Consider the following 14,425-nt stretch of genomic DNA (forward strand, 5'->3'; position numbering starts at 1 on the left):
CCTCCATAGGGCCCGCATGTCTCCATAGTCACGCGATTCTCCATAGGCGCCACCTTCTAAAGGACTGAACGATTCTCCAACCATGGGAGCCCCCCTCGACTCAGTAGGTATAGGTACCCCCCCCCCTCCCCACCCCACTTTGAGTCGGTAGCTACTTGGAGACAGTACATGTGCCCTCTCGACCTGCCATCTCTCCTAATCTCAGGCGTGGAGTGTCCGAGAATGGTGGCAATGCTACCTCCGCTCCTCTCTCAGTGTCTCCTGTGGCGTTAATGGTGAATGCCCTGGCGGAGTGGAAGGCCCAGACTCATGCACTGAAGAGATGTGAAGCTGTGTCTGCGGCGAAGGCAGTCACTGACAGGCTGGAGGATCGCGAGAGGAGGTAGATTCTCCAGTTATTGGAAAAGGGTGCCTCGTGGTGGCTAGCTGCTTTGCCCATTACGAAGCATTGGTTTAGTTTATCGAGGAGGGATTTTCCGGACGCCGTTGATTTACGGTATGCATGGTCGCTGCAGTTCACGCCTAAGTCCTGTATTATGCAGACAGGAGGTTTCGGTGGAGCACCAGCTGTGTTGCAGTCATGAGGGATTTCCCATCCACCAATACAATGAGGTTCGCCATCTCCTGGTGAAGGAGCTGACAATGGTTTGTTGAGCAGTTGGCATGGAGACAGCACTCACACGTCTCCGTCAGGCGAAATAGCACGTCATAGTACATTTGAGATCAGCGGGAAGAAGATGACGACGTCCACTAATTTAGTATCTGTGCACACGAATCTGCTGTGTGTGTAACTCTGTGTGTCAGCTATGATATCATCTTCTGTGGTTCCATGCCTAGCATGTACGTCTGAATCATCCTGCAAAGTTTGAATGACGTAGGTTGAGCGATCGCTCTGCGAAACAAACTTTTTGAAATTCTCTTCATAGTATATCTTCCACCGTTGAAATTTCGAATTTCTTCGATTTTTTGCTGAGAGGGGTGGCTTGCAACCTCGATATGGCTTGTTCCAGGCATGCTTTGGAGCCATCTTCTGTTGAAGTAGTGGCGGGGATCTGCCCTGCAACTGCTACAACAAAAAATGATTCGATCTGAGAAAGGGTGAGACCGCGAATCTCGGTTGAATATTAAGTATTTCAAGCCTTTTCACGACGAAGATGGAGTTCTTTTTGGAGATGGACGTCTCGGCAAAGGTCATGGTGTCCGACTTCTGGCGTCTGGTGAAGCCAGGGATCATTTGTCCAGTCAGGTCGGCAGCCTAACCGTCGGTAAGCTTGTGGTTTGGATCCCGTTCTGCTCGATGTGGTAGATCACAAACAATTTGATATCGCACAAATTGTTCTCAGCATCGTGCGTACGGTATTTTATATTCAGAAAATCCCAAAGTGTCTCTGTGTGGCCGTCCTATGCCACGAGAAACTCCAATCAGGCTCCTATGTCCTCTGCCATCATGATTGAATGTCCACTTCGTTTGAACAACGAACACAACAATCGAGGACGGCTTTGCAATGAAAAATACAGCTATACTGGAGCTGAAAAAAAGGAGAAAAAAATTGCTCAGGATGAGACTCGAGTACACGCATACTCTCACCGCAGGTGAAAAGCAAATTTTTGTGAAAAATGCGTGTCGCCGACTGACCAGTAATTTCGCCTGACGGCTGACGAGCGATTTCTCTTTCGGACAGCAAACGTCATCGTGAGGGTGCTAGATTGAATGTGAGTGTCCGGGGTTATGCAGCTGTGGGAAGGAGGTTGTTTTAAGTAAGGGTTTTTCCGAGATGCCCATTCCTGGTAGATGCCTAATCCTGGCTGATGCCCATTTCTATAGCTTCAAAGCTCTCAGCACTCTCTACAAACAACACGAGGATTCTAAGCATCGTGAGTATGAGGAGAGAGTTGTTTTAAAATGGAGAGCGTGGTTCCTTCACCCCTCTATTGTATGGTAGTCATCACGCACCCCCCCCCCCCCCGCCACACACACGCACACTACAGTCCATTTCAAAAATATAGACATATGGTATTTTTGAAATATTTCAAATTTGGCTGGAAATTTTTGAGCATTTTTTCGGAATATTGCTCAGGTCCTTCCCGCAATTGCTCTCATATAGATTTTTAAGCGATCGGATAGGAAACACCCAATTTCGAAATTGTTATGCTCAAAGTGCTCACAGATTTTATGTGGTATAGATGCTGGTTTAATGTTTTTTTGAAATCACGCGTCTATATTTTAGAAATGCACTGTAGCACACAATGATACCATGGCTATAGTATGTACCTGATATGTGACACCGGGAGTACCAGCTGCCAGGCATCTCATCGTGTGCTGTAAGCCATAGTTCACTGAGGCGTTGTAGGGTAGGGTGGTGATGAAATACGGGAAACCTACACAACATATACATATGCACAGAAGCAACGAACACACATGCACATCCACACATCCACATGCACGTGCACTTCCACATACCTCGAACCACACTCACATCCAAAAGCGCCCACACCCGCGCCCGCCCACCCACACACACGCACGCACGCACACATATATACACACACACACACACACACACACACACACACACACACAAGCACACACACAAGCACAAACACAAAACACAAATGTCTTCAAGAGCATCTACATTTTATGTGACCAGTGGCAAACACCCAGTGTTCACACTGTGATTGATGCTGGGGAAACACCCAGTGTTCACACTGTGATTGATGCTGGGGAAACACCCAGTGTTCACACTGTGATTGATGCTGGGGAAACACCCAGTGTTCACACTGTGATTGATGCTGGGGAAACACCCAGTGTTCACACTGTGATTGATGCTGGGGAAACACCCAGTGTTCACACTGTGATTGATGCTGGGGAAATACCCAGTGTTCACACTGTGATTGATGCTGGGGAAATACCCAGTGTTCACACTGTGATTGATGCTGGGGAAACACCCAGTGTTCACACTGTGATTGAGGCTGGGGAAATACCCAGTGTTCACACTGTGATTGATGCTGGGGAAACACCCAGTGTTCACACTGTGATTGATGCTGGGGAAATACGCAGTGTTCACACTGTGATTGATGCTGGGGAAACACCCAGTGTTCACACTGTGATTGATGCTGGGGAAACACCCAGTGTTCACACTGTGATTGATGCTGGGGAAACACCCAGTGTTCACACTGTGATTGATGCTGGGGAAACACCCAGTGTTCACACTGTGATTGATGCTGGGGAAACACCCAGTGTTCACACTGTGATTGATGCTGGGGAAATACCCAGTGTTCACACTGTGATTGATGCTGGGGAAATACCCAGTGTTCACACTGTGATTGATGCTGGGAAAACACCCAGTGTTCACACTGTGATTGAGGCTGGGGAAACACCCAGTGTTCACACTGTGATTGAGGCTGGGGAAATACCCAGTGTTCACACTGTGATTGATGCTGGGGAAACACCCAGTGTTCACACTGTGATTGATGCTGGGGAAACACCCAGTGTTCACACTGTGATTGATGCTGGGGGAACACCCAGTGTTCACACTGTGATTGATGCTGGGGAAACACCCAGTGTTCACACTGTGATTGATGCTGGGGAAATAGATGTTCTTTATACAAGTAGAAGAATCATTGTCTGCGGATAGTCTTTGCTTGAAATGCAGTTGCTGAGGAAAACTTGTTCAGCCTTCAACACCATACACACAGGTATGCTGGGATAAGTAAAGGCATAATAATAATATATGCACTGCACATAGATTATTATGTCTCTGCACTGTCTACCTGCAAGTTTGAGAGCTAGTAGATATCCATAACTTACGGCTGATGACAGTCAGGCGTGCTGTAGCGGATATGAATGACAGACTATTGCTGGCCTCACAAGTGTAGTTTGTACCATCCTGCGATGCATTAGTCAGCTGTACTGTCAACTGTGTTTGAGTCTCTGCTAGTAAGAGATCGCCGTTCTTTTTCCACTGCACAATAATCAACACAATCAGTCATGAGAAGACAGGAGAGGAGAGGATTTAGAATCGATAAAAAAAAGAAAAAAAGAGAGAGCATCGGATTTGGGTTTTCTGTAGACTCCTCAGCTCTCAGATGTGGATAAGCCAACAAACCAGAAATGTGAAGTATGGGGCTCTGTTTACATGTGCCAGCTGCAAGCAAACCCTTGCAACATGGGTCATGGAGAGACCAAACCCTTGCAACATGGGTCATAGAGAGACCAAACCCTTGCAACATGGGTCATGGAGAGACCAAACCCTTGCAACATGGGTCATGGAGAGACCAAACCCTTGCAACATGGGTCATGGAGAGACCAAACCCTTGCAACATGGGTCATGGAGAGACCAAACCCTTGCAACATGGGTCATGGAGAGACCAACCCTTGCAACATGGGTCATGGAGAGATATGCAGCTGCAACCAAACCCTTGCAACATGGATCATGGAGAGACCAAACCCTTGCAACATGGGTCATGGAGAGACCAAACCCTTGCAACATGGGTCATGGAGAGACCAAACCCTTGCAACATGGGTCATGGAGAGACCAAACCCTTGCAACATGGGTCATGGAGAGACCAAACCCTTGCAACATGGGTCATGGAGAGATATGCATACAATGTAATAGGAATACTGACTTGCTAAATCTTTATTCAGGTGCACTGCAAAGTACTTATTCGCACAGTATTCAGGTGCACTGCAAAGTACTTATTCGCACAGTATTCAGGTGCACTGCAAAGTACTTATTCGCACAGTATTCAGGTGCACTGCAAAGTACTTATTCGCACAGTATTCAGGTGCACTGCAAAGTACTTATTCGCACAGTATTCAGGTGCACTGCAAAGTACTTGTTCGCACAGTATCCAGGTGCACTGCAAAGATCTAGTGAGTCCAGCATTCAGACTAGGCATAAAGAGGATGAGGTCATCACCTTGTAGACTGGCGCTGGTTTTGCATCAGCAACACAAACAAACGTTACGGATGACGTCAAGTTACCACTTCTGTCCTGTGGTGCTGATGTAAAGTATGGTACATCTGTTCATTATGCACAATGGAACACACACACAGACACGCACGCACACACGCACACAAACAAACACACACACACACAAACACAGACCGGCATACGTAACGAGTAAGATGGGTAGATAGATAAACAGAAAGAAAACCAGAAACATATCAAGATAAACGGAAAGAAAGGCAGAAACATACCCCCCCCCCCCCCCATATGGGTAATGAGCACTCTTCGGACAGTGAAGCAAACCACTTGACTACGTAGAGCCAGAAACATATTAATCCAGAGTGCAGCTCTCCACATGAGAAGGACCTACGACCAAACGTACAGTTAGCAAACCCATGACATCCAACAGTAGATAGATAAACAGTAGATAGCCAAACAGTAGATAGCCAAACAGTAGATAGATAAACAGTAGATAGCCAAACAGTAGATAGCCAAACAGTAGATAGCCAAACAGTAGATAGCCAAACAGTAGATAGCCAAACAGTAGATAGCCAAACAGCAAAATAGGAGCAAGAATAGATACGGATGAATGTTTACGATGCTACTGATTGAAGACAGACTCAGGGAGAGGCATGGGGAAACAATGTCGTTGCAAAATCACACATGGTCAGTCTTCGTTGAGCAGCTCAGTAGAATTGCAGGAGACTATGACAAAACCTATGTATACACACTCACATGTGCACAAACATACACGCACACACACTCACACGTGCACACACATACACACGCACGCACACACATACACACACACACACACATATATACACACAGAGGTTTTCCTTACAGACGGGATTCAGTGCTGCAGGAGTTGACGTGACAGTTGCTGCTGGGAATCCAGAATCCTCAACCTGGCAGGTATACGTTCCGAGAAAGGATGAGTATCCACCGGTCACTGTTCTTGGGTCAACGGTGAATGTGTCTGTTATCACGTTACTGGAAGTAGTCAATACACAGACATATACACACACACACACACACACACACACACACACACAGCACATACACAAGCAGGCACATACGCGTGCACGCACATACATGCACATACATTGTATGTACATAAAAAATATAATCATTCATTGTTATTACCTGACGATGGCCAAGTGCCGAAACGTTGTAAAAATAACGGAACTGGTTCGGATGTGATGTGCAGCGCTATGGGAATGGGTGTGTCCACCCGAATTCTTTTCACATAAAATTTTTTCTTCAGACCTTTCCCGTTTGTCTCTTTCCCTCAAACCAGTTAATATTTTATGACTTGGGGCTCCCCGCGTGCTAGTTTGTACGTGAAATGTGTGGGTTACAGTGAGGGCTGCGTCCCACCCGCCTGTGTAGATTCACAGGAAGTGTGAGTTACGAAGTCTGAAGAAAATGTTGAAAGGCCTCTGCTGGGATGACGACTACACCATAGCTCAGTGGTTAGAGCATCGCTGGCTACAAGCGAGGGTCCCTGGTTCGAGTCCTAGTGGTGACAGTCAATTTTTTCTTCAGACCTTTCCCGTTTGTCTCTTTCCCTCAAACCAGTTAATATAAAAATATATATATAAATAAAATCACGGTTCACGTGAGACTCATCAGGAGGCTGAGTTTTGCGCATCCATATGAATGCTACCACCCTCAACGATCAAATTACATGTCATTGAATTAAACTGACGTCCTTTGTCCTTCATGACCACCTACTGTCTTCTTCAAGTACGTAACAGTACATGAAAGTGAGTACATCTTGCTGGGCACACATTGAACGTAGATTTTACTGATGTCTGGTTGGAAAGGACTGCCGTTGCTCTGTACAGCATAGAGTGTTACCATGTCAACAGAGCAGGGTACTTAATGCAGGTAAGGATTAGTCAGAACTACAGTGCCTCATAACAGACAAATCTCAGCGGAAACATTTTTCTACAATCTGCTCGCCTACTCAATGTTTCCTGCTACAACCCAATCCAATCTTCTGAAGAGCAAGTAGCAAGACAACAGTGTGGTGTGCACTCTTGCACTTCACCTTGCTTCTACCTATACTGTCTCTACTGTAAACCTTCAGATAGAGGTGGGGGGGGGGGGGGGGGGGCGCCATCACCTCCCCTACTCTGCAGCGCCCCTCCCCCACCTCCCCTACTCTGCAGCGCCCCTCCCCCACCTCCCCTACTCTGAAGCGCCCCTCCCCCCCCACACCACTCCATTGTGGGGTGTTCAGTTATCACAGCGAAATTTTGGCCACAAACCGATTGTTCCTTACACCCAAAAATTGAATTTTGTGTGACAAAGCAATACACATAGTAAATGTTTTCCGTTAAAACTCACGTAAGCTATTAGCCACTATATTATTATCATGGACTAAAGTCAGACATTAGGATTATACCAAGAGTCCATAACCCCAAGAGTGTGCAACTCTGTACATGAGGATCCGCACGGCGGACTTCCTACATTACTTCAAAAATGACGTACACGTTCGTTGCGCTTGTACTGCTCCCTTGTTCCAAGCACCGCGGAATGCGGAGTTTTGTACAGCTGTGCCTCAGCGACATAACGTAATGTTGGAATTCCGCCGCGCAGTGGGCCTACAGCAGCCAGACCACTCTTGGGTTTGTGGACTCTTGATAATACCTACTCCAATGCCTTAGGCAATCGCTGTACTTGCAACAGTTGAGAGAATAAAAATATTCTTTCCTAGGAAACGCATAAAATTGTTCCGCTTGTAAATAGGAGGTATGTCGAAACTGACAGAAGAGCAAGCATAGCCTTACCCATCATTGTTGTATGGTGATGATGTCTGTACAATGGTTGTGCCATTGAATCGCCAGGTGAATGTAAGGTCACCATTACCACCTCGTACTGACATACTGTCAACATATGAACACACATACGAGTACATGCGTGCACGCACAAAACACCCACAAAAACACACACACAAACACCCACAAAAACACCCACAAAAACACACACAAAAACACACACAAACACACGCTCATATCATGTCCATCGCTGAAGCGAACAACAAGAAGCTATGTGAGACATAGCAATTTGTCCTGGGATTACACCATTCAACAGCTTGCAAAGCTGATGAATTAACCGCCACTGATTTTAGCCTGGTCTACACCACACAGCTGTTTGAAGTGGCTTTTTCTGGCCAATGAATCCCTATTTGGACTGGATACATCAGCATGGTGTGTTGATAAGGTGTTTGGTGTGTGTGTGTTTGCGTGTGTGTGTGTGTGTGTGTGTGTGTGTGTGTGTGCGTGCATGCGTGTGTGTGTGCGTGTGTGTGTGCGTGTGTGTGTGTGTGTGTGTGTGTGTGCGTGTGCGTGCATGCGTGCGTGTGCGTGTGTGTGCGTGTGTGTGTGTGTGTGTGTGTGTGTGTGTGTGTGTGCGTGCGTGCGTGTGTGGTGGGTGAACAGAGAGTGTAACCGGGGTGGATGTTCACAGCAGGGATATGGGAATTGAGTTCTTGCAGTGAATGTTAGTATGACTCACAGACAGGGAGAGGACGGGGGGCAGGGCATTATGCCAGGTCAGTAGTTCTGTGAGTTGGCTGTGTGCACAGAGTTCAGTGACAGAATGTACAGATCAAGCTAGCATGCCTACAGAATGCCTAAAGAAGGGATCCACAAGAGTCGAGCAGCAACAATATGCAAGTGGAGACATTATTCTGATGTGACATGGCTATATCCTGTGCGTAGCGGTATTCCAGTGGATCAGAATGTACTGAAGTCACCGTTATGAAGTACAACGGTCCAGGGGCGTGCTCGGCCCCCCAACTAGGGGGGTGCATGGGAGCCGAGGGGAGCCCCCCCCCCCCCGGCAATTTTCTGCAATTTGTTTGCAACCTTTCTTGAATTTTAGAGCATATTTGCATACATTACAATTGCAATTACCCAGATTGAAAATTTTTGGGGGGTGCACGTGCCCCCCCCCCCCCCCCCCCGTGCCCATCGCCGAGCACGCGCCTGCAACCTTGTGGACAATAGCCTCGTGAATAACAACTTCTTCCAACCAGACGGGTATGAACCACTGACAAATGATAACACATTTCCACAAGGTTTACTGTCTCGAATCTGTTCAAGCAGTCAAGTACTGTCAGGGCTCACCACGACCGTACAAAGCGTCAATAACGGTCATTTGGATCTGACCAATCAGCGCACGGCAAAACGGGCTGTTTCTTGCAATTGTGGGGTGTTTTCTGAGCTGAACTTGGCTGTGCTCGTTGGTTTTAGACATTAGGCCATTGTGGATTCGTGTTCAGAAGGTGTGTCTTTCGAGGGATACCGTTTCGAATTTTTCGATTTGGCCTTCGGTTGGCTGAGATCGGATGGTGAAATCACTCAAACTCGAAGGAAGACAAAATATAAAAATCGGAGACGGTAAACCGATAGAGAATTCCAAGACCTTGAAAATGAGCAATCGACGGTGAGAATCGGCCAAGTAGAACCGCTGAAGTACTTTTTTTAAGACATCAAGGTCGGCCACGCGTTCCCGCACGCACCAACAAAACCTGGCAGCCGTGCGCATATCTACAGGTGAAACAAGAAAGGACCGAGGAGACAGCAGGCGTTCCAAGTGAAGAGTTTACCTTCGTGTTGACTCAAACTAAGGACTCAGGCCAGTCGGGGATCATACCAGTCACTTGTCATCATGGTCATGACTAGGGAATTCATTTGTGGCCAGGAAACTCCGCACTCGCAGGGTGAAAGCCGCAAGGTCAATCAGAAAAGAGTGTGCCGAGCCGTGATCAGGAAACGCTGAGTTCTACTGACAACATTGGTTAGCTAGGAGCGGCAGAATCGTGTAGATGCCAGGACTCCAGTTCACCAGTATCTCACGGACATTATATCTTGGTCGGCATCCAGTAGCGGATTGAGAAAAATGACCAAGATGGCTTCGAGAAAGGATGACTTCTGCTCGTGTCTTTCCCGGCATCAAACAAGAACCTAACCACCACTGCAACGATTCAGGTTGTGTGTGCTTCCCCTAGCTGCATCTCATGTTTGGCATTTAAGTGGTCTTTGTAAAAAATAAAATAAAATAAAAGATTCTCTTCGGCACTGGCCCTTCGCTGTATAGACTAGACCAGGGAGTCGGAACATGTATTTTACAACTCTACTGTACATCGCTGTACATTGATCAGCACGAACTCGGGTGCGTAGCCGCTATGCCTGCACCAACGCTGGCCTGTGCGGCAATCGCCATTTTTCAAAATGGTGGTCGACGCTTTTTGAATTTTGTATGGTCGTGGTGAGCCCTGACTATGCAAGCCCTATGCAAGTCCTATCCAGGCTCGTGGCAAGCCCCTATGCAAGCCCCTATGCAAGCCCCTATGCAAGCCCCTATACAAGCCCCTATGCAAGCCCCTATGCAAGCCCCTATGCAAGCCCCTATGCAAGCCCCTATGCAAGCCCCTATGCAAGCCCCTATGCAAGCCCCTATACAAGCCCCTATGCAAGCCCCTATGCAAGCCCCTATGCAAGCCCCTATACAAGCCCCTATACAAGCCCCTATGCAAGCCCCTATGCAAGCCCCTATACAAGCCCCTATACAAGCCCCTATGCAAGCCCCTATGCAAGCCCCTATGCAAGCCCCTATGCAAGCCGCATGCAAGGCATAATTATGAGTACATACGAGTACATACGAGTAGAGATGAGTTTCGACTTACGAAAATACTATTGGCCTGAGCTGATCCAGCCTGGCATCCTGGCTCCGAGGTTGTGTAGTTACAGTTATTGTAGGTGGTGCTAAACAATAAACAATAAACAATAAACAATAAACAATAAACAATAAACAGTCGAACACCACAGCACCACAACACCACAGCACCACAGCACCACAGCACATTGCACCACACACTCAGGGTATACAAATACATTCATAACATGTACTAGATTCAACCAATCTACCCAGTTCCCAGTACCCAGTTCCCTGCAGAATCAAAAATCAGCATTATAACCAGTCCTCTATGACACATGGGCAGTATAGAGTAGATACCCCCTTTAAGCATAATACAGGGCATGTGTGTGTGTGTGCCATCCATGTGTGTGTGTGTGCCATCCATGTGTGTGTGTGCCATCCATGTGTGTGTGTGCCATCCACGCGTGTGTGTGTGTGTGTGTGTGCCATCCATGTGTGTGTGTGTCATCCATGTGTCACGCCAGCTACCTGTATATATATACGTTGGTACAAGAAGGTCTGGTGTCGATGCTTCAGTTTCCCTCTCTCCATACCCTACAGCTCCCATGCAACAGTATGTCTCATGAACTCTGCACATTGACAGCATTCTTCAGCATATTCAGATTATGCAGCACAGGCAGCAGCAGTAGCATGATTAAGACACAGACAGTGGTAGCATGATTAACACAGACAGTGGTAGTATGATTAACACAGACAGTGGTAGTATGATTAACACAGACAGTGGTAGTATGATTAAGACAGACAGTGGTAGTATGATTAACACAGACAGTGGTAGTATGATTAACACAGACAGTGGTAGTATGATTAAGACACAGACAGTGGTAGTATGATTAACACAGACAGTGGTAGTATGATTAACACAGACAGTGGTAGTATGATTAACACAGACAGTGGTAGTATGATTAACACAGACAGTGGTAGTATGATTAACACAGACAGTGGTAGCATGATTAACACAGACAGTGGTAGTATGATTAACACAGACAGTGGTAGTATGATTAACACAGACAGTGGTAGTATGATTAACACAGACAGTGGTAGTATGATTAACACAGACAGTGGTAGTATGATTAACACAGACAGTGGTAGCATGATTAAGACAGACAGTGGTAGTATGATTAACACAGACAGTGGTAGTATGATTAACACAGACAGTGGTAGCATGATTAACACAGACAGTGGTAGTATGATTAACACAGACAGTGGTAGTATGATTAACACAGACAGTGGTAGTATGATTAACACAGACAGTGGTAGTATGATTAACACAGACAGTGGTAGTATGATTAACACAGACAGTGGTAGTATGATTAACACAGACAGTGGTAGTATGATTAACACAGACAGTGGTAGCATGATTAAGACAGACAGTGGTAGTATGATTAACACAGACAGTGGTAGTATGATTAACACAGACAGTGGTAGCATGATTAACACAGACAGTGGTAGTATGATTAACACAGACAGTGGTAGTATGATTAACACAGACAGTGGTAGCATGATTAACACAGACAGTGGTAGTATGATTAACACAGACAGTGGTAGTATGATTAACACAGACAGTGGTAGTATGATTAACACAGACAGTGGTAGTATGATTAAGACACAGACAGTGGTAGCATGATTAACACAGACAGTGGTAGTATGATTAAGACACAGACAGTGGTAGTATGATTATGTAGCTTACTCTGCGAGCTGGCCCAGGGTACCAGTATTGCCTGCAACAGCAAAACAATAAGAAATTGAGAACACATGGAAGATTTCACGTCAGCCACTTTTATACAAGTGCTGGTGGACAGTAACAACGGGCACTGAAGATTATCCTGGCATGAAAGTCATCAAATGTAACAAGGCACCGGGCTAGGTGCTAGGGTTTGGGAATATTATTGTGTGTGTGGGTTTGCATGTAACACTGGATACCCTGTGAAAATCTGTACCATGTGAATGAACAGCCACAGGATGAGAAGAATAACGCTGGCATCTTGAAACTAAGACCATTATCTCAGCCCGAAGGGGTGACCCCCCCCCCCCCCCTCCTCCCTGTTCTCGGCACATGATGATACTGAGGGCAACAAAACTACCCAGTGTTGCCTGTTCATTAGTCTGAAGGCTGGCTGAAGGCTGGCTGAGTGAAGCAATGAAAACAACAGTACTATATAGCAGCAGCCACACTGGCCATGTGGTGCTGGAATAGACAGTATTTAGCAGTCAAACTGGCCATGTGGTGCTGGAATAGACAGTATTTAGCAGTCAAACTGGCCATGTGGTGCTGGAATAGACAGTATTTAGCAGCCACACTGGCCATGTGATGCTGGAATAGATACGGGAGTACCCACACTGGCCCTGGGTTGCTGGGGTACAACAGGGCTCCAGACAAAGGTGGGTAGGGGGGGGGGGGGGGCAGTGCCTCCGCTACTCTGATTGAGCCCCCCCCCCCTGTGGAAAAGTGGTGCACCCTTTGGGGAAATGGAAAAAATGGTTGCGGGTAACTGTTTCCGATGCCTTTTCCCCCCATACTATTTTTACCTGTCTAGAACCCTGTATATATTGAGCCATGTAATGCCGGAATAGATACGCGAGTACCCACACTGTCCCGGGAGTTCTGAGGTATATACTGAGCACTAGGGATTCGTAGCATATACGTAGACAACACGGGCAACTGTAACGCTAAATCATACCGGTTTCTCTCCTGGGCTGCCCGTTGCAATCGCCCTTGGTGCAGGACCAATTAATACAATCATGCTCACATATGACATCGCTTTTCTTGGCCATTTTTTGGGACAGCAGCTCAAGACCACAGTTGTGATCGCGAGTCAAATAGGCTATGAATCACGTAGAAAATTCAAATCCGGGGTCGAAACGCAAATCGAAATGCACATGGTTTGTGTAGTACCTCGCGTCATCTCCCAGTATGCTATGACTCCCTGGAGAGCATGCACATCCGCCATGGAGTGCTAGAATACATGCTGAGCATGCACATCAGCCATGGAGTGCTAGAATACATGCTGAGCATGCACATCAGCCATGGAGTGCTAGAATACATGCTGAGCATGCACATCAGCCATGGAGTGCTAGAATACATGCTGAGCATGCACATCAGCCATGGAGTGCTAGAATACATGCTGAGCATCCACATCAGCCATGGAGTGCTAGAATACATGCTGAGCATCCACATCAGCCATGGAGTGCTGGAATACATGCTGAGCATCCAAACTATTCACGGTGCTGCAAAGACAGCCATGTCATGCATATTTGAGGCCATGCACTAATATTGCCATTGGCAGGGTTCAGATCAAGTGGAACTATCAAAAAGCTGTAGAACTGTCAGTACTGTCAGTACATGTCCGGCTTACCAAACCGATGTACAGGGTAGCACCCAGTTGCAATCGTGCTGAGAGTCTTGCCACTGCCATCATCTGCGCATGCTGTTGAGAACCGCTCTACACTGCTGTACACTGCTGTACGCTAATGTAGACTGCTGCACTGTAGCCGGGCTGATCACTGTGGATAAGACAAATACAGGAAGAACAAATTGACAGAAAACATCAGCTATAAGAAAAGGCATGTGAGTGCTCTCCAGACACTCCCAAGAGATGCGTTTTCCAGACTCCAAACAACGCCACACCTTCTTTCCAGACTCCAAACAATGCCACACCTTCACCTAAATGGCATTGTAGAGTGCTTCTGGCACTGTGCAACTCTAGACCTGCAAATACTGGAACTTTTCATTCGTACAGGACACAAAG

The 14,425-nt window shown here is 46.8% G+C and overlaps 1 protein-coding gene across 2 annotated transcripts in view; it reads right to left on the minus strand.

Annotated features, from left to right (window-relative positions):
- LOC135830067 (hemicentin-1-like) overlaps positions 1-14,425 on the minus strand; it is a 42,837-nt gene that overhangs the window by 25,013 nt on the left and 3,399 nt on the right. For both annotated transcript variants that reach the window (XM_065342455.1, XM_065342454.1), the window contains exons 2-9: positions 14,033-14,180; positions 12,367-12,397; positions 10,648-10,726; positions 7,745-7,840; positions 5,791-5,939; positions 4,917-5,020; positions 3,806-3,959; positions 2,273-2,379 (exon numbers count right to left, since the gene is read on the minus strand). In XM_065342455.1, coding sequence (XP_065198527.1) covers positions 2,273-2,379; positions 3,806-3,959; positions 4,917-5,020; positions 5,791-5,939; positions 7,745-7,840; positions 10,648-10,726; positions 12,367-12,397; positions 14,033-14,095 — 783 coding nt within the window. In that variant the 5' untranslated portion in view covers positions 14,096-14,180. The remainder of the gene's footprint in view (positions 1-2,272; positions 2,380-3,805; positions 3,960-4,916; positions 5,021-5,790; positions 5,940-7,744; positions 7,841-10,647; positions 10,727-12,366; positions 12,398-14,032; positions 14,181-14,425) is intronic.

Source organism: Sycon ciliatum, chromosome 13 (genome assembly GCF_964019385.1).
Source record: "Sycon ciliatum chromosome 13, ocSycCili1.1, whole genome shotgun sequence".
NCBI classification, from domain to species: Eukaryota; Metazoa; Porifera; class Calcarea; order Leucosolenida; family Sycettidae; genus Sycon; species Sycon ciliatum.